Source organism: Mytilus edulis, chromosome 2 (assembly GCF_963676685.1).
Source record: "Mytilus edulis chromosome 2, xbMytEdul2.2, whole genome shotgun sequence".
NCBI lineage: Eukaryota > Metazoa > Mollusca > Bivalvia > Mytilida > Mytilidae > Mytilus > Mytilus edulis.
The window spans coordinates 83196670-83218934 of record NC_092345.1 but is presented as its reverse complement, the minus strand read 5'-3'; the positions used below and the strand labels follow the sequence as shown (position 1 = coordinate 83218934).

General features: G+C 30.3%; 1 protein-coding gene across 1 annotated transcript in view; it reads right to left on the bottom strand.

Moving 5' to 3' along the window:
• The window catches only part of LOC139510325 (ceramide synthase 6-like), a 44019-nt gene extending 22337 nt beyond the window's left edge, over window positions 1-21682 (bottom strand). Inside the window, exons 1-6 of the mRNA XM_071296843.1 lie at window positions 21486-21682; window positions 15173-15299; window positions 2035-2141; window positions 1230-1287; window positions 572-622; window positions 115-207 (exon numbers count right to left, since the gene is read on the bottom strand). Coding sequence (XP_071152944.1) covers window positions 115-207; window positions 572-622; window positions 1230-1287; window positions 2035-2141; window positions 15173-15299; window positions 21486-21649 — 600 coding nt within the window. The 5' untranslated portion in view covers window positions 21650-21682. The remainder of the gene's footprint in view (window positions 1-114; window positions 208-571; window positions 623-1229; window positions 1288-2034; window positions 2142-15172; window positions 15300-21485) is intronic.
• Window positions 21683-22265: the final 583 nt, after the last annotated feature.

The window sequence follows — 22265 nt, the reverse complement described above, 5'->3', positions numbered from 1 at the left end:
TGTCTCTTTGACATATTTCCATTCTCGATTTTAACACTATGAGGATATTAAGTTACTGATAAAAATGTAAAAGACGGCTGTATTTATGTCTTATTTATACAATAGAATACTTACTTTTCTCTGTATATCAAAAAACTGTGAAAACAGTAATGACCAGTAAAAGGACATCTCTATTTGATAATACCAATATATTCCAGAGGACAGATACTGAAATTGTAAATACAATTGATATTAATAACAATACTACAGAGTATGAAAGTTTTCTGTCAAATCTTCCAATAAGAGTCTTTTTTACAAGGAATCATTGTGTTGAACTTGTAACAAAAATGCTTCTGATGCTGTGCTAACCATGCACCTGCTCATAATTTAGAGTATCAGAAAACAGGATGTAGGTTTCTCAATGTAATATCAGAAATTTATGCAAACTCTTAATAAATATAAATCAGTCAACAAAGTTTACTGAAAGTCAAAGCACTTTAAAGATATTGTCTGAAAATTGGAAAATCACCTCTTTTTTATGAATAAAATCCTATAACTTAATAAGCTATGGCGTTGGCATAACAATACTTACATGATAAGGATATCCTTTCCAGCAATAAGTAGAATCTGCAAACCATTCTTTCTGGAAAATATCATCAATTTTGTACATGAGTATCCCCATTTTTATGACAAATTTGATTAATTAATTGCTTGGTATGGCCTTTAATAGACTCTAAATAATGTTCTTATCACTACACTAATATTGAGGTACTCACAAAATACAGGTTGAGAATAGTTTGAAATGTATGCATAATTAACTGGACAGTGCATGCATATCAAGATTTTACAGCACCTACTGCCTTGAATTTTTTTGAAACATAGAAACTTGAGGCATCACATTACAAACACACAATATAACAAATATAAAACATCAACAAGTTAAACATATGTCTATCTATGTACAGAATTATTCAGGAGGTAAATATCATTCAAATATTGTCACTATAATTGTCTTTGAATTTGATTCAGCATTTATTCTTGTAATACATGTTCATATCTCTGCAACTCTTTTGACAAAAAATCCTATCAGTAAAACACTCCTAAGTCATGAATTAGAAACATTTCAGTAATATATGATCAATTCTAGTGATAAGATTTTTTGTGTGAAAAGAGCCTCATGCTTTTTATTTCCTAGTGGTTGTTTCATGAACCTGTTGTTTTAAATATTTTTATTTTTATGTCATACTTACATTCCATAAAACACATAAACCATACATAAAGATACTAAAATAGAAGGTAAACCTCCATCTACAAGAGAAATTTATGAAAATATTAATATATATAAATTGACTAATGGCTGCTGTCTTTTTTATTTGTTTGTCATTAATTGTTTAAAGCATGAAATCAAACTTGATCTATGTTTTGTGGAAATAAGCATTGTGAATAAGTTTTATAACATTTGGTTGAGGCAAACCAAAGTTAAAGAAAGGAAAACAATTTTGGGATGACAGACGTACAGACAGACAACGATTAAACTTAATGCTGATGGCAGGAGCATTAAAAATAAGCTATTTTTCGTTTGTTTCTGTATAAGAATGATTATTTGTGCGACAAAAGCAGGGGTAACCAGTCTATGGCTAATGGGATAAATTGAAGGTTACATAAAAATGGATTCAATGAGGTCGAAATGTTCACTGGCAAGTTGATAATTCATCAACAGTTTTTCTTCGCTTAGTTTTATAAAATTGAATCAAATTGGCTACTAAGAGTGAATTATTATTTCATTATTTCACTCTAATTAATGATTGAACCAAACTTTGTAATGTTCTACTTTTTTCATACCGTGTAGCTAATGCCCCTTAAAAATACAGGATTGCTATTCTCAGTTGCCAGTACTGTGAATACAACACGTCTGTTCCCTTAAACCTTTATTCCAATTTGACAGTAACTCAGAAATCTGAATCTAAACAGGACTAGAAGAGATAACTTTACATTGTAGATTTGCAACCAGTTATTTGAAATGCAAGAATAGTTATAAAATATATTACAACTTACGCTGCCTCTGTGAAGCGACACATCATACTGGGACGGTCTTGATTTCTTCGAACACGAAACCATCTTTCTATCTGTCTTACCGACAAATCTGTTTGTTTAGATAATTGCTGAAAGAAACAAACAATATTGCAGAACTCTTATGTAAGCTAATACAAAAATCAAAGAGTCCACACACTAAAATGTCTTGTAACTCTTGGGACTAACAACTGGAGTTATCAGACTGATATGTACACCCTAAAATAACTTTACACATGTGAAGCCTGACTTCATTTTTGGCTAGGAGATCAGATGGTTACAGTTTGCTCTCTTGTTGTCAAGTGTGGTAAAGCATTATATTTTTCATACCATGAAATAATACACTTTGTCACTTAAACTCACTTCTCTTCCAATTAAATAACATGTAGAACTAAAAAACATGAGAATTGGCAAAATAAAAGTGAAGTAGAACAAAACATACACTGGATCTGTAACTCATCATTGTAAACTCACATACTAGAAATCAGCTCAAAATGTTAAAGCTTAGAAAAAAGGTCAGTATATCTTTTTGTTGTGGAATGGCAGAATGACAGAGAAGAGTAATACTTTAGTCTATAATACCATAAAAATAAAAAGTTAGAATCCACATGAATACTGTTGCATGTTTGAGGGTAACATTAAAGTAACCTAAGGAAACACATTATTTTAAGATTGTCTTCTGGTTTCATACCTAAAGAGATTAAGTTTGATCATAATATACTGGATCGATATAGTCTACTCATATAAAAGTAAAACAAGAAGCCTTAGATTATAAATGTTTGTAGACTGAACATAGGAAATAAAATAACCAGATTTTTTGCTTGAAGTACAATTTTTTTTATATTTTTAAACAAATGAAAGCATTGTGCACTGTAGGAATCATGTTTGTCATTAAAAATTGTCAGCAAATTAACCTGTTAAGTTTTACCATCTTCTAAGTGACAATAGAAATTATAATAAAAAAACACATTCACAAATATCAAAATTATGCAAAACTTAAATGCATTTGTTCATTCAATTCTGCCTAATCTATTAATCAAATTAACAAATATGTGTACAATGTAGTTCTTTGCATGTCTTCAAAAATGGCTCAATATTGAAGACAGCTGGCTATCGAGAGACAAAAAAATATAATTGAATTTCTGACAAAATAGTTCTGACTAACTACATATTATTGTTCATAAAAGCAAACTATTTCCGCAAGAGACTATACTTAATTTGTGTGGATACTTCTCACACAACAATTATATATTTTTATTCAGAAGCACTATATTCAACGAAAGGAGTAATTTGCATGTTGAACTCTCATGTTTGTATCCAATTAATAAATTTCTACCAATTATAAAGAGCAATGCTTTTATGAAGAATAGCACTTAAAAAGATTCATTATTGTATGTGTGGGAAATACATCAACAAACAACTGTCAATATAAAGCATTAATACAGAGAGATACATTTTCAATATAACTGGTCAGCATGGTTTGTCATCTACTTAACCCCAATATTATATTTATAATTAGTATATCTCTGCTATGAACCGAGAAATTGGCCAGATGAGATTTAAATAATACTTCATAGGGATAATCTGCCCTAGTTATCCTATTTATTCATGACAATTAAATAAACAAGACCAAATTTGTCTACTTAGTTAAGCTTGGTATTTAACCTTGAACTTGGTCAGGAATAACCTTTTGGAACAAAAACATTCAACACTTTTCCTGGATTAAATGATCATTGACTTTATTTACTGTAAACATTTAGAGTGTATAAGCTCATTAGTAAACCAAGATTAAATATAATGTTTAAAAGACCATGCAATTTATTTATATAGTTCATGACTTTTAATAAGTTTTAGTTGTTGTCTCATTTATAAATTCACATGATCTCCTAATTTCTATATTGCAAGCACTGTGGCATATTTGCCTTAATGTGTTACCATAAATGATAACCTTTATTAGGCTTTAAAGAAAATAAAGCATTTAAAACGTCTGGTCTACTTGTCTAAATTGAAGGACTTTGCAAAAAAATGTGAAAAAACTTTGTTTTTGGAAAGAAAATTCCAATGAAAATTTGTAAAATAGTTTTTTTAAGCTTCTTAGATCATGTCGATCTACCCTTCTCAATTCGTCCAATATAAATGCATTATGTGCAGCAATCAAATGTCTCTGCTTTGTCAAACATAATCTAACTTTTCCCTATTCTATTCAAAATAACAGATACATGTACTATAAAACTACTTCAATTTCTAATGTTGAAACTGTTCAGATGGGGAAAAAGCTTGAGGAATATCAATATTTGTTTACAATCAGATAAGATAAAATTGACACGTGTACAAGAGAATCTAATAATACACATCTTATTGTGTGTACCAGCCTTTAGAAACAACTGAACCGTATAATATCACAAATGAGAAAAGACCTAGTTATATATAACTTACTGTATTTTATCCCTCGACCCCTTATCACATGTGTAGATATGGAATTCTTGACCTCTTTACCTATTTATAAAACTGATGTTATCTGAGTACCGATTTATATTCATGAATTTGACACAAATTTTTACATATGGTGACAGTTAACCCATAGTTACATCCAATATAAAATAAATGTTGATTTGAAAGCTTCATGCACAACACAAGCACTTGCTTTAGAAGTTACTTTATTTTACAAATGTTTTCTCAGGTTTCACAAACGGAAAGATACTATTTGGCTTTTAAAGTTTAATGCAAGACATTGAAAGACTTGACTACAAAAATTTTATCTAAAGGTTAATTTTAATTTGTAAAATAAATTCAAGCATAAAATATTGAACATTTTTTATTATTTTTTAAAATACAACTTTGAATAATGAAGAGCTAAATATTCCTTCCATTGTAACTATCCCGGATATCTGAGACAGGAAAGTGTCTGTTCTCCATTAAAAATTCTAAAATATAGGATGTTAATACTATTTTATACTTTAAATTAAGAATTAAAATTAAATGAGCAAGTCAAATTAATGGCCTTTTTCACCCTTCATCAACACTGTATCCTCTTACATATATTCTTAACAAACTTTTGTCATGATTTATCTGCCTTTATTGTCATCACATCACACCATTCCCTAAATAACTTTTTATGTATCAAGTTGAATTGATCTACTTTTGAACAACAGAAGTCAAATGTGCATCTACAGGATGGGATCTATATTCAATATTTATCTATTGCTGCTACATTGTATTTCAGAATAATGGATTTATTCTAATACAAATTTCAAGTCGTAATCCCAATAACAGTCCCAAATATACTAACAATTCTAGTGAAAGAAAATGTAGGGCATTTGTTAATGAGACAGCAACCAATCATCACAAATTTAAAACCAGGTGCTCCGCAGGGCGCAGCTTTATACGACCACAGAGGTCGAACCCTGAACAGTTGGGCAAGTACAAATCAATTAAAGATTTCTTCTTCAAACTTTTTAAATCTAAAATTAAATAGTTGACACAGCATAGGTTTCTGACACAGGTGAATGTGGTCTAATGAACTTAAAAGGTTTTTTTTGCCTTTGAGCAATTCACTATGCTGTTGAATATTAATCCTCTGAAAAAAATGTTTGAAGAAATTTTCTTTTTATTTATGAAATCTGAAATGAGAAAAATTTAAACCCCCCCCCCCCCCCTTTTTTTCACATCCCCGTTTCCCTTTTTCCAAAACTGATATCAATTCAAATTTCTAATGGAGTTTGCAACAATAACTACTCTTTTAAATACATCATAAAATATTAAAATGTAAAATAAAGTGCTTGTTATCACTGAATGGTAAAGATTGGTTGGTAGTAAAAGTGAATATACATTGTTTATTGTATAAAACAATAAAAAAAACTTCATCAGCAACATTTTATATTGGCAAATTTCCAATGAAGTTATTTACATAAAGTTATTGGCAAATAAAAATAGAAAATGACATCATAGTCATGTCTGGCAAATGTCCAACATACATTATCTAAAAACATTTTAGATAAGATAAGGAAAAAAAGCTTCATCAGCAACATTTTATATTGGCAAATTTCCAATGAAGTTATTTACATAAAGTTATTGGCAAATAAAAATAGAAAATGACATCATAGTCATGTCTGGCAAATTTCCAACATATATTATCAACTACTATTCTATACAAAGAAAGATAACTCCAATTGAAAATTAATTGCTATTGCACAATATTGTGCAATTAGATATTTCTTGCTATTGTGCAATACTGTGCAATTGAAAATTTCTTGCTATTGCACAATACTTGATATGGAATCCTGATTTGGACCAACTTGAAAACTGGGCCCATAATCAAAAATCAAAGTACATATTTAGATAAAGCATATCAAATAAGCCAAAGAATTTAATTTTTGTTAAAATCAAACTTAGTTTAATTTTGGACCCTTTGGACCTTAATGTAGACCAATTTGAAAACTGGACCAAAAATTAAGAATCTACATACACAGTTAGATTTGGCATATCAAAGAACCCATTTATTCAATTTTTGATGAAATCAAACAAAGTTTAATTTTGGACCGCCATTTGGACCAACTTGAAAACTAGGCCAATAATTAAAAATCTAAGTACATTTTTAAATTCAGCATATCAAAGAACCCCAAGGATTCAATTTTTGTTAAAATCAAACTAAGTTTAATTTTGGACCCTTTGGACCTTAATGTAGACCAATTTGAAAACGGGACCAAAAATTAAGAATCTACATACATAGCTAGATTTGGCATATCAAAGAACCCCAATTATTCAATTTTTGATGAAATCACACAAAGTTCAATTTTGGACCCTTTGGGCCCCTTATTACTAAACTGTTAGGACCAAAACTCCCAAAATCAAACCCAACCTTCCTTTTATGGTCATAAACCTTGTGTTTAAATTTCATAGATTTCTATTTACTTATACTAAAGTTATGGTGCAAAAAACAAAAATAATGCTTATTTGGGCCCCTTTTTGGCCCTTAATTCATAAACTGTTGTGACCTCAACTCCAAAAATCAATCCCAACCTTCCTTTTGTGGTCATAAACCTTGTGTTAAATTTTCATTGATTTCTATTTACTTGTACTAAAGTTATTGTGCGAAAACCAAGAATAATGCTTATTTGGGCCCTTTTTTGGCCCTTAATTCCTAAACTGTTGGAACCAAAACTCCCAAAATCAATCCAAACCTTCCTTTTGTGGTCATAAACCTTGTGTTAAAATTTCGTTGATTTCTATTCACTTTTACTAAAGTTAGAGTGCGAAAACTAAAAGTATTCGGACGACGACGACGACGCCAACGTGATAGCAATATACGACCAAAAAATTAAAATTTCTGCGGTCGTATAAAAACAAACAAACAAGAGTCAAAGGCTGAAATGTCTCGCCTTCTTTACTAATCAATGATATTATGTTGATTGTCCTAAATATAAAGCTTTATTACAACCGTCAAATGAACTTAACATTAACCAAGAAAACTAAACATTGACCAATGAACCATGAAAATGAGGTCAAGGTCAGATGAACCATGTACAGCCAACAATTCTGCCATACAACAAATATAGTTGACCTATTGCTTATAGTTTAAGAAAAACAGAGTAAAACACAAAAACTTAACACTGAGCAATGAACCATGAAAATTGCGTCAAGGTCAAATAAAACCTGCACGACTGACATATAGATCATAAAATATTTCCATACAACAAATATAGTTGACCTATTGCATATAGTATTAGAAAAATAGATCAAAACTAAAAAACTTAAAGGGCCAAGTGAGCTAAAAATCTTAACTTTTTTTCATGTAGTCACTGAACCATGAAAATGAGGTGAAAGACATTGGACATATGACTAACGGAAACTTCATAACATGAGGCATCCATATACAAAGTATGAAGCATCCAGGTCTTCCACCTTCTAAAATATAAAGCTTTTAGGAAGTTAGCTAAGCTGCCACCGCCTCCGGATCACTTTTATGACAAAAGTCACAGACTCGACAAAAACCTAACACATTTCGAGTACAATAGTTCTGTCCAGATACATAAGGGGCTGAAGGATAAAAGATGGACTAGACAATTTCATTTTAATATTATACAAATAAACAATGCACAATATCATTTTTATCTGATATTGGTAAAGGACAGTAATTACTTCAATTTCAACATATGTTTATGTGGGTTTCATTATTTTAAATTAAATGTTTTTATAGTAATTTTATATAGAAGTAGGACCCTTTGATTCTTAAGCTTGGAGTCTGAACCTTAATCTTCATATGTTGTAATATTACTGCTACTGTAAAGTCTGTTTCCAAAAAATACATTTATGTACCTTATATATAACTTTGATCAAGACCAATATTTTAATAATCATTTGTATACAGTATCTTTCAGAAATAATAATGAAGTCATGCACTATCCACATTTCTAGTTGTTAAGTAAGAAGATGAAGTAAACAGATCAATAAGTTTATTTTCTATAATGAAAACCATTCCAACATGAAGTCATGCAGGATTCCCATTTTCAAAATTGTTGTCAAGATACTTAATGCCTTCCTTCTGTGTACAAACATGCAGTAAACCAATCAATACCATATTCAAGGGGAACTTTTTCTATAATTAAACTAATCAATTAAAAGACAAGTTTCCACATTTGATACACATATAGATGTCCAATAACTGTAGCCTGTTAAACAATATGTATGCTTTTTATAAATGCATAGGTTACATGATATAACCAGAAATATGACAATTTCAAGACTTGATCAAGTTTACTAGTCCATGTGAGCTTGCATAAATTGTTAAAACTCTATTGTTAAAACTGTACATTCATAACAGTAAATTTAACACAAAAACATTTTCAGATTCTAATCAAGATATTGATTGATTTTTATCTGGATCTAGTATCATCGGTCTGTGGTCCATTTAAAAGTTCTAGAATATATAAAGATCTCTAAAGCATTGGCTTCCGGGTATCATGTGAGAAGTGCTTTACATTAAGTGGCAAATATTACATGCATATTAAGAGTGAAGATGTATACAATGAAACACAAATTTTCAAATGTATTTCTTTTATGCAACTTGTAAACAAGCCTGTAAGTATGTACTGTACATATTAAACTTAAAGTACTTAGAATCTCACACTGGGTACAAATAAAATATGAATTATACTTGTTTCATGGTGATCGTTAATGTTTCTTTATTTTGTCTATCTTAACATGACTGCTTTCCAAAACAAAGACTTTTTAATTGCTATTTCTTACTTCCAATTGCTATTTAAAGACAAAGATGAACCTGATTTTTCTCTGCACTTACTTTTTTGTCTATGAGAATTGACAATTATTGCAGTTGAAACAACCTCATTCATAAAAAAATACAGCAAAACTTTGCAATTGTGACACTACATCATAATGTTTTCATGTACATATTATCATTCTCTTATTCTTACAAAATTTATCCTTTTTCTGACCTGTTGATTATTTTTATTTAATGAATTTGTGGTTTCGTTTGATATCAGTTTTTTATTGGTAAAAATTCTATTATAATGTCATATTTTTCTTGCTTTCATAGGAATTTCCTATTGTGACTCCATGAAAAAATGCGACCATGCCTGATGAAAGAATACATCTTTTAGCAGATCATTTTAAGGGAAGGATTGAATGTCTGTATATTGTTTAATAATTATTAGGGAAACAGATTCCACCAACAAGTCTTGTGCAATACAATCATCCTTGTTTTAAAAATTCCAATAGGGAACATACATGTACTTGACATTATTGTAGTATTAAACCAATTTTTAAGACGTTTCCGCCATTGGACTTCTTCAGTTTCTTCATTTTTCTTCTCAACTACATTTTGTACATGTACATGGCAGACATTTTTACTTTAACAGTCATTACAATATTCATCAAATCAACAATTAAATCTTAAATATATATAAAACTCTGCAAGCCTCACGAACTGAATTACAAAATTAACCATCACAAGTGGATAAATATAGAATCACACTCGATACAGTGGATAAATCTATATTTATCTGCTATTTATAATATACATATACGGTGTGAATATAGGCTCCATTCATATTATTTACCTGAGGCAAAATAAAGTTAAAGCACAGAAACCAATTTTGGGCTGTACAGACACAAAGATAAAACAAAAATGTGGAAAATTAATTATCTGCCTGAATTTTTTAAGTCCAAGGAACATAGCTCTGCACAAAATCATCAGACCTGAACAAAACTCACATTTGATCTGTCTCTGGTCATGATAAAACTATAAATGTATATACAAAATATCAAATCAATATCTTCAAGCACAAAGAAAAAGTTATATAAACTGATTTGCCAACAGACAGACAGACAACCTAAAGTCCCATTCAACTTAGTAGGTAGTGGACTAATAATAAGGCTAGAAAAAAGCAGGTCAGTATCATATTACATAAACCTGTTCTGATATGCATGTAGTATTTGCAACTGGTAATGAAACACATATTCATCAACGTCATCACATGTCCAAGGGTTATTTTCATAGAAATGGCCCAAGCAGAACAAAACTCAGACTTGAGCTGTCGTCTAAATACAATATACAGATAATCTAATATGATTCAGGTATTGCAAAAATTAATGTGCAAAACAAATAATTTCAGATTTTTGTTATGTCCAATATTGAATAGCCATAATTTCTTCAGCACTCTTGGAAACTGTTAAAACCTCAAAATCATTCTGTAACTTCATATGTTTAGACTATAAACCGAATATTTTATCACAAATTAGAGAGAACAGTTATCAAGATTTCTTTAACAGCTTGAAAGACTCAGTTGTAATCAATAGTCCCCTTCAGTTGGTTTGGGGACTACGAACATTATTGGTTGGATAAATGCTTTGTAAAATCTAAGACTAAGTTGAAGTCTACCTACATTAAAAGTAATCATTAATATTATACATGTAATTAAGTTACTGCAAAGTAAGTGTCATCAAAATTTAAATGTGCAATTATAAAATTTCAATTGCAAGTGTGAATTTAAATACTTGAACAGTTACAAACCTTATTTGAAGATTTTTTATAATTATCTCTATTAAGAATATGATCATGATGATGGCCTAGAATAAAAGTACAAATGAATCTTGTATAGAAAACTTCATATTCACAAGAATATTTGAATGTCACATAATTTCATTAGATTGATGTCTCACAGCCTGTTTAAAGACCTTTTGGGTCATATCAGTAGCGGAACGGGTCACAAGTCTCAGTTTTCAAGAACACACACAACAATTTCTAAAATCGATTTATTTAGAAAGGTCTGTGCGGTATTTAATCTTCTTGTGATTTGTACGAAGTATTGTCTAGACGTTAGCCACTAATGACTTTATAGGAAATAAGTAAAAAAAAAAAATTACATTGTATCCCAAAAAAGAGATATGAATTTGGATTCAAATATTAACGGTTATGAAAGGGGTTGGAGATATCAGATTTTTTTTTAACCTAAATCCAATTATAAATCAAATCTAACAAAACTTTAATTTCTGCAAAACCAAATTCAAGAATTTTCAGCAATTCTTTTAGAAACATTTCCTACAGACTAGCTATCTGTCACATGGTCTAACACCAGCAGCAATTAACTACTTAATATCTTCAGGACTACTGTTTTTTTAAACAGTGTTTACACTTATATAATTACAAGACCCTAGCAGCCTTGACTAGGCATTTTTGTAACAGGGTCTTACATTGCAGTAAATCTAGTTCTACTACAACTGTAATGTAACATTCTTAAACAGATACCTTGACATAAAATTAAACCTATCTAAACTACATGTAGGAGTTATGTATGTACATGAACAAAGAATAACAGCTTTCTGATTTTTGATATTTAACTACCTTTACGACTAACAAGATCCGTAAGATAATGTTAAATCCTGTGCAAACTAATCAAATATTGGACACTGGCTATCTTATTAAAACTTGACCAGTCACACCTTAAGTTATCAGGTCAAAATATCTGTGTAGAAAAACAGGAAATGATATGGTTTATTTATGAAATTGTTGTTATAACATATAATAATATTATTTCTTAACATACATCTATGAGTCACTTTATGAAGTTGTTTGTCCAATATGAAGTAGTTTGTCAGGTCAAGCACCCCCTACAAGTCATATGTGTTGTTTCAGTAAAAATACTTAAAAATTTGAATTGATGAAATACAAAAAGTAAAAAACCTATAATAAACAAATTGAAATTGGTTCTACAGAGAGAAAGAGAGAGATCTAGATAGAGAGAGAGAAATAAAGGTCAGCAATCCACTATCAATTAATGAATTTCTCACATGAATAAAGTAAGGGTGTGTAGAGTATTTGAAATATCAGTAAAAGATAACTTCTATTTCTTTAATAATTTTTTCTTCATAGAATCATATATATATATATTGTGTATAAATTCCAAATAGAACCATTTAAAAACCAGATGCTCCGCAGGGCGTAGCTTTATACGACCGCAGAGGTTGAACCCTGAACGGTTGGGGCAAGTATGGACACAACATTCAAGCTGGATTCAGCTTTAAATTTGGATTGTGATTAAATAGTTGACACAGCATAGGTTTCTGACACAGAATGAATGTGTTCTAATGAACTTAAAATTTTTGTTTTCTCTTAGAGCAATTCACTATGCTGTTGAATATTAATCCTCTCAAAAAAATGTTTGAAGAAATTTTCTTTTTTATTTATGAAATTTCCAATGAGAAAAATTGAACCCAATTTTTTTAATCACATCCCCCTTTCCCTTATTCCAAAACTAATCTCAATTAAAATTTCTAATGGAGTTTGCAACAATAACTACTCATTTAAATACATCATAAAATATTAAGATGTAAAAAAACTGCTTGTTATCACTGAATGGTAAAGATTATTTTAATTTATCAGTTGGTAGTAAAAAGTGAATATACATTGTATATTGTATATAACAAAGATTTAAGTTGATTCTGGACAAAGAAAGATAACTCCAATTAAAAAAAAATCTTGCTATTGCACAATATTTTGCAATTAGATATTTCTTGCTTACTATTCTGGACAAAGAAAGATAACTCTAATTAAAAAAAATTTGCTATTTCACAATATTGTGCAATTAGATATTTCTTGCCATTGCGCAATACTGTGCAATTGAAAAGACTTGCTATTGCACAATACTTAATATAATAATTTTAGATCCTGATTTGGACCAACTTGAAAACTGGGCACATAATAAAAAATCTAAGTACATTTTTGGATTCAGCATATCAAAGAACCCCAAGATTTCAATTTTTGTTAAAATCAGACTAAGTTTAATTTTGGACCCTTTGGACTTTAGTGTAGACCAATTTGAAAACAGGACCAAAAATGAAGACTCTACATACACAGTTAGATTTGGTATATCAAAGAACCCCATTTATTCAATTTTTGATGAAATCAAACAAAGTTTAATTTTGGCCCCCGATTTGGACCAACTTGAAAACTGGGCCAATAATCAAGAATCTAAGTACATTTTTAGATTCAGCATATCAAAGAACCTAACTGATTCATTTTTTGTCAAAATCAAACTAAGTTTAATTTTGGACCCTTTGGACCTTAATGTAGACCAATTTGAAAACGGGACCAAAAGTTAAGAATCTACATACACAGTCATGACAGTTAGATTCGGCATATCAAAGAACCCCAATTATTCAATTTGGATGAAATCAAACAAAGTTTAATTTTGGACCCTTTGGGCCCCTTATTCTGTTGGGACCAAAACTCCCAAAATCAATACCAACCTTCTTTTTATGGTCATAAACCTTGTGTTTAAATCTCATAGATTTCTATTTACTTATACTAACGTTATGGTGCGAAAACCAAGAAAAATGCTTATTTGGGTCCCTTTTTGGCCCCTAATTCCTAAACTGTTGGGACCTAAACTCCCAAAATCAATACCAACCTTCCTTTTGTAGTCATTAACATTGTGTTTAAATTTCATTGATTTCTATTTACTTAAACTAAAGTTATTGTGCGAAAACCAAGAATAATGCTTATTTGGGCCCTTTTTTGGCCCCTAATTTCTAAACTATTGAAACCAAAACTCCCAAAATCAATCCCAACCGTTCTTTTGTGGTCATAAACCTTGTGTCAATATTTCATAGATTTCTATTAACTTAAACTAAAGTTATAGTGCGAAAACCAAGAAAATGCTTATTTGGGCCCTTTTTGGCCCCTAATTCCTAAAATGTTGGGACCAAAACTCCCAAAATCAATACCAACCTTCCTTTTGCGGTCATAAACCTTGTGTTAAAATTTCATAGATTTCCATTCACTTTTACTAAAGTTAGAGTGCGAAAACTAAAAGTATTCGGACGACGACGACGCCAACGTGATAGCAATATACGACGAAAATTTTTTCAAATTTTGCGGTCGTATAAAAACTTGAGTTATGTCAAGGATCTTATCTAGATGGATATACAGTGACACACAGACAAACAAGGATATATCTTTGTCATTGATAAAACTTCTGGTCATTTAATTATGACAATGTAAAATCCAGTCGTTTGAAAATCAATTAGGATAAACATTACATGTATTAAAATGGTCCAAAATCAGCCTTATAAAAAATATGTAAAAAATATAGTCAAATTCGAGAAAAGTATATAAAAAAGTATTATTGGGGAAATCCTTCTACATACAAACTTATCCATTTGTTATCTGTCAGAAATATTAAAGAATTGAATAACTTAGGTATATTTTTAAAATCTGCAGAAAAACTTAGAATTTAATTGCAGTAAATAATATTTTGTTCTCACTTTATTTAAGTATTATATCATTCTCCGCTCGTATTTCGTATTTTGTATTATGTATTATGTATTATGTATTATGTATTATGTATTATGTATAATATGTCCTTTCATGCACACCTTATATTTATATATATTATTATCTCTTGTAAAATTCTTATATTGGTGTAAAATTGTGTATATGTATCCTATAAGCTGTATTGCTTTCGGAATAAAGTATTATTATAATAAATAATTGGGTTATAGGCAATTCTAACTGCTTTACAACTCTTCAAGTTCAATTGTTTTCAATAAAACCTTTATGGTGTTGTACCCATGTTTCACATATATATGTCCTTTAATCTTTACTTACCAGTAATGCATCCTCTTTAGGAAATTTACGTATTTTATAACTTTCCTCACATATAGTATTTTTTGGTGCTTTTTTGGGAACTCTGTCTCTAATACAAAAATATTCTCCTATCTTTGTAAACAAAAATCTGAAAATAAAAGAAAATGAAACTGTAGTTTAAAGAAATTTCAATTCTCAATACTAATTTTTGCATCTAAAAATAAATCAATAAAAGATTTATGATAAATATCAATGAGGTGCAAAAAATCTATTCTTGTTCTTACAGTATTTGTTATATATTTCAGATTTGTCAATATTGTAAAGAGTAGGTAAAGAGTTCAAAATTGAAATACTCCTGTGTCAAGTTTTGGAGTTCAGTGTCCTTATGCTCAATAAAAATTTAAAAATAGTCTATTGACCTTTATATTGATAATGTGTTGAATGAAATTAAACAGCAAATTTCAGAGACAGATTTAGGGGCCTTCTCCCCCTTTTTCAAAATCCTGGATCTGCATCTGAATTTTGAGGCAGAAATCCAATTCAATTGTAATACTTTTGATTTCAAAGACAAAACTTATGTGATTTATAATTTTCCAACATGTCCAATATATAAATTTTAGCAAGAATACTATATAATAGCAATTATAGGCACATTTTTGGTTTTATTTTACGATATTAGAAAATATTTCATCATTCCAACAAATCTTTGAGAATAAGAATGCAAATTAGCAAAACTGACAAACACTGGCATATTTTAAACTGCCAATTGCTCACAAAGATAACCTTATGGGCAATGGAAGCAGCTCAAATAAACTACATTTGAACTACATGTAACAACATAATAATAGACATTGCAACTTATCAAAATAAATACATCTCGATTAACAATTTTCTCCTTTGTTACTACAATAGAACATTCATACACTGTCATTTGATAATACAAAACTGCAAGTCACTAAAAAAATAAGTACATCATTCTTATACATTTATCCTTCAATTCTTTGCCAAAACATTTGTCTAGTTAAATATCCAGACAACCACCACAATGTTCACACACTAAAACTTTATAAGGATTAAGTTTATAAGTTTAAAAATATTTGAACAAGAGATGTTTTCTTTCAACAATAGAAAATAAGACCATAATAAATTAAAGTCCTGGTGGTAAAACACTTGATGAGGTTCTAAGAATTCTAATTCAAATTATATCTTTATATGCTGATAAAATTAAATAACCTTACAATAGTTTCATTTACATCACATATACAATGTTTGAACACACTAGAAGTCGTCACTACAAAATAAAGTAAGATTTAAAGGGGCACTAGCTACGATATATATAAAAAAAATAAAGTATGATTTTTTTTAGATCAATCATTAATCAAATTGGAATAATGAAATAATAATTTGCTTTTAGCAATCAATTTCCTTTAATTTTGTTGAAATAAGCAATTAAACATAATTTTTGACTGATTCACTTGCAAGTGAAAACGTCATCATCATTCTAACCGGTATTCATGTGAACTTCAAATTAACCCCTAGCTAGAGATTGACAACGCATGCATTGTACGTGTACTGGTTATTTAAAGAAAAAGAATGTCAACAATGAAAGTGAAACTACGGTAAATCATTTGATTACTAATTCGATGCACATAAAATCATTCTTATATGGTTAAAAACAATGAGAAACATCTATTTTTAATCTATAAAATAAAATCAAACAGACCTATAAAAATGCAATTGCACGTGTTGGTTTAATCTATTCGTATCTTTATTTTTGTTTACATCGCTTATATGGTCATCTGAGGTCAAATCGATAGTTAATTAGATGGCGTCTGGACTAAAATACACACGAAACGAACCTATATATTATCTACCCCATGCTCTGTAAACTGTTTATTTTAGACTTTTGATAGTTTGGATAAATGTTTTACATTGTTATAAACCAAATATGAGAATTTGAGTCAAATCGGTTACAATGAATTTGACAGCTAGTGCCCCTTTAAAACAAAATTGAGACGAAAAACACCTAATATGTTGCACTTTGCAAATACAGCTGTTTGAAAAATCTGAAATCACACCTCTTTTGGGAGATATACATAAATATAACATTCAAAGATATTTTGTTTTGTTTACCTACTGGTTCCCAGATATGATCTCTATGCTTCATCTTATAGAGATACAACTTGGGAATTTTACCAGTACAAATACAATTGAATTCTGAAGAAAAGCACAAGTGGAAGGGAGACATAATACAGAAATTTAGTATAAGTTTAACTCATAGAATTTCAGGACATACAAGTGATGAAAATATGCTGCACAGCCTTATGTTATGACCTTTGAAAAAAAAAGTTTAAAACGTAGGATAGAATTTTAACGAAACTTTAAAGTTAAAGTGGCACAGTTTATAATTAAGCCTTAGAAGGAGTTCCTAAGGAATTTGCATTGTCTATATTTACTTAATTAATTGCAAACCTATAAATTATAACAAAAAAACTTAACACAAAGACAAAATATGGAAAAAATAGGCTAATGAATAACAATGTGTTTCAAGAGACTGTGTAAATGTCTTGAATTGTTAAACATTAATCAAATTTTAAATAATTCCAAAACCACTCAAAACTGGTGTAATGACAACTGATTGACTATGCATTCTGTTATTGGGTATATACATATGATACATTATATATGCATATATATATGATTGATAAATTGTTATACTAAGATATTTGTCACTGATGTACAAAAGGTTTTAAATTGTTTAGGTTAACTATTTACAAATCTGACAGGCCCTTTCAAAGCTTTGATCTACTAATAGATGTTACTATTTAAAAATCATTTAAATGACAAACTGCTGCATGTATTTCAAATTTGACACTATTTACTATTTGGACAATTAATACTTATAATATTTATATTTGTGAATGGAATTTAAATTCTGGGAATATAATAATTCATGAGACATAATCCACCTAATGTTCAAATGAAATGGATGTAAGCAACCATACAGCCCTCAACAATGAGCAAAACTCAAACCATATAGTAAGATATGCATGATATGAAAGGCCCCAGAATGAAAAATATGAAACAATTCAATTGACAAAACTTTTAAAGGGCCTTATTACAATTTTTTTTTAATGAAAAACTAATATTACAGATCTAGACACGAACCAATGACAAACACTGAACTACAGGATCCTGACTTGGGACATAAAGTATGTGACAGGGTTAACAGATATAAGAAGATGTTGTTTGAGTGCCAATGAGACAACTCTCCATCCAATTCACAATTTGTACACGCATATGAAGGTGGTATCAAATGGAAAGCATGTCCCTATTTTGCAGATTATTTTCATTTACAATAGATTCTTTTAACTAAAATTCACACGCTGAAATGTCTCGCCTTGTTTAATTATTAACCATTGATATTATGTTGATCGTCCTATATAGCTTTTCTACAACCATCACATACAATGTATACTTAAAATGGTCCATAAAATTAGGTCAAGGTTATATAAACCTGACAAGAAATACATGTACAGGGTCACCTTACAATCATTCAATACACTAAATATAGTTGACTTATATACATTTGTAGCTTATAGTTTCTAAGAAACAGACTTAATCAAGAAAACTAAACATTGACCAATAGACCACGAAAATGAGGTCAAGGACAGATAAACCATGTTAGACAGACATGTACAGCTTAAAATTCTTCTATACAACAAATATAGTTGACCTATTGCTAAAAGTTTAAGAAAATAGTCCAAAACACAAAAACTTAAAACTGAGCAATGAACTGTGAAAATGAGGTCATGGTAAAATAAAACCTGTACGTGAGACTGACATGTACATCATAAATTATTTCCATACACCAAATATACTAAGTTGACCAATTGCATAGAGTACTTAATAGAAAAAAAGACCAAAACTCAAAAAGTTAACTTTGACCACTGATTACCATGAAAATGAGGTCAAGGTCAGATTACACCTGCCAGTTGGACATGTACACCTTACAATTGCAATCATTCCATTCACCACAAATAGTAGACCTACATGTATTGCATACAGTACATACAGTATAAGTAAAACAAACATAAACATAAAAACTAAACTATAACCACAGAACCATGAAAATGAGGTCAAGGTCAGATGCCACCTGACAGTTAGACATGTACACCTTACAGTCCTTCCATACACCAAATATAGTACCTATTGCTTATAGTATCTGAGATATGGACTTGACCACCAAAATTTAACCTTGCTCACTGATCCATGAAATGAGGTCAAGTGAAAACTGTCTGACGGGCATGAGGATCTTGCAAGGTATACACATACTTAATATAGTTATCCTAGAGAATTAAACATTACAAAAAATCTTAACTTTTTTTTCAAGTAGTCACTGAGCCAAGAAAATGAGGTCAAGGACATTGGACATATGACTGACGGAAACTTCGTAACATGAGGCACATATATACAAAGTATAGAGCATCCAGGTTTCCACCCTCTAAAGTATAAAGCTTTTCAGAAGTTAGCTTACGCTGCCGCTGTAGCCGCCACCATAGCCGGATCACTATCCCTATGTCAAGCTTCCTGCGACAAATTGCAAGCTCGACAAAATTAAGGTAACAGACCTAGCTAGGGCGAACAGAATTAAGGTGAATGAGAATCAGGGCATTAATTCAGAATTCTGATGAATCTGGGTCTTTTGGCCCACTTCCACTCCTATTCACTTTCAAACCCTACACATTTGCTGCTGAATTGTTTTGAAGTAAGTGTATTGCTGTGAATCAGGTTTTTTTTAATTGTTTCATAAAAAAGTAACATCATAAAAACATAAACATGTTTCCTTGAGTGTTTAATTAAGTATTTTGACGAAATAAATCATGAATATGAAAATTGACAAGATGATCTGGGACCCGCCTCCTACGCAGTATTTTTCTAGCTGCATAGAAGACCCATTAGTGGCTTTCAGGTGTTTTCTGCTCTTTAAATTTTGATCGGGTTGTTGTTGTCTCTTTGACATATTCCCCCATTTCCATTCTCAATTTTATTATTATTTGATATATATTGTCCCAAAGTCAATGTTCATTCATCTTAGAAAAGGAAAGCTGGATGTACACAAATGTACCAAATCTTCATTGAATTTACTCATACAAAGTTAACTACATGCAGTATATATTAACATCTAACATGTCTATCAGCTCAAAACAACAATCTTGATTTTCAAACAAAGAATAATAATACCAAATTTGGCTGTAAATATCAATTAACAGTAATCATATACATGTATTATCAAAATTTTATAATGATTCATCTAGCATGTCTATAAATCACGAAAATGAATAGCATATATATATATATATATTTCATTTAAATAGTTATCAAAATGCAAAGGTACCAGGATTATAATTCAGTATGCCAGACGCGTGTTTCGTCTACATAAGACTCATCAGCGACGCTGATATCAAAATATTTATAAAGCCAAACAAGTACAAAAGTGAAGAGCATTGAGGATCCCAAATTCCAAAATGTTGTGCCAAATACGGGTAAGGTAATCTATGCCTGGGAAAAGAAAGTCCTTAGTTTTTTTTCGAAAATTCAAAGTTTAGTAAACAGGAAATTTATAAAAATGACCACATTATTGATATTCATGTCAACACTGAAGTGTTGACTACTGGGCTGGTGATACCCTTGGGGATGAAACGTGGCATGGACCCAGTGGTTTAAATAGTTATCAAAGGTACAAATTGCAAATTTGCCATTCATGAAAATTTAAATATTTTGATAAATATATATACAACTTGTATTTAAATAATAATAATATGCGAACAATTACTGGGGGTGAACATATGGGGTACAAACCTATAGGGCGCAAACAGACCCGATACCGATCCAGTTGAAGACTAATGAGAAAATTGCTCCATTCCACAACATATATATATAAACAAAATCAAGGAGAAATCAATTGTTTACAAAACCAAGAGGATGTGACAAATACCTGTGACCTATGGATTAATTGATAAAACCTTTATCCAAAAACATTTGCACTCTTTGTTTCAGATCCAAATATACATGTACATGACATGTAGGTGTTTTTGATCTTTTCTTTATCATGTTTATATCTATTTTCTTTTCTGATACATATATATGAGCCATTTTTTGTTGGCATTTTCTCCTTTTACCCGTGTTCAAAAACCCCATTAAAGTGCAATTTTATACAGAGCCTTGTATTTACTTTTTACAACTGAAAAAAGTATGTATGAATGATAATTTCATTCAACAAAAGATGCAGACATTGGACTTGCGCTGTGCAACCGAAGATCACGCCACTTACCGTTCGAGTATTTTTCGTATTAAGAACACAAAAATGGCTAGATATAGAACTAATCTTAAATCTTTCACTTGTGGTTGATATTTATCACTCTCTTCACTTTTTAGATCATCCCACGTTACTCCTTCTGGGAGCCAAAACCATTCACTCCAAAAAGTAGATGCCATTTTGTACAATGACTAATTGTGGGAGCGGTGACGGAACTAACTCAAACTCGGAATCTGTTACGGTCAGTGACCTGCAGTTCGCGATGTATACTATTGGTCGTAGGCTAGCATTTCATTACTTTTTAAATACAATCTTCAAAAGAATAGTATAAATCATCACAAAATGATGAAAACAACTGAAATAAATATTTTGAGGCTTCAGAAACAAGTCAGTGAAATTTGCTTTTACAAATCTGCAGTCTCCTTTTACTGTGTCAAGTAATCAGGTAATAGGTCCGAGACCACAATTGGCGTTCCTTGATTTTTGTTGTCCACGAATATAGTCCCTAGTGTTCTCCATGTTCTATACCTCAAATTGCAAGTAGTGTGTGTGGGGGGGGGGGGGGTGAAATTACACTGTAAAAAAAATTGGGTCCAGAATTTTAAAGGAAAATAGTGATTTGGTCCAGCTGAAAAATTAGGCTGGTGAAGTTTTCTATAATTTTGATATAATTTGTTCCAAAAGTACGTAGTACAACACACTGTAAAAAAAAATATTGAGAAAGCGCAGGTCGGATTTTTTAAATTTACATTTATGTTCTAAAATATTTTTTTGTCTCGGACCAATATACTATAA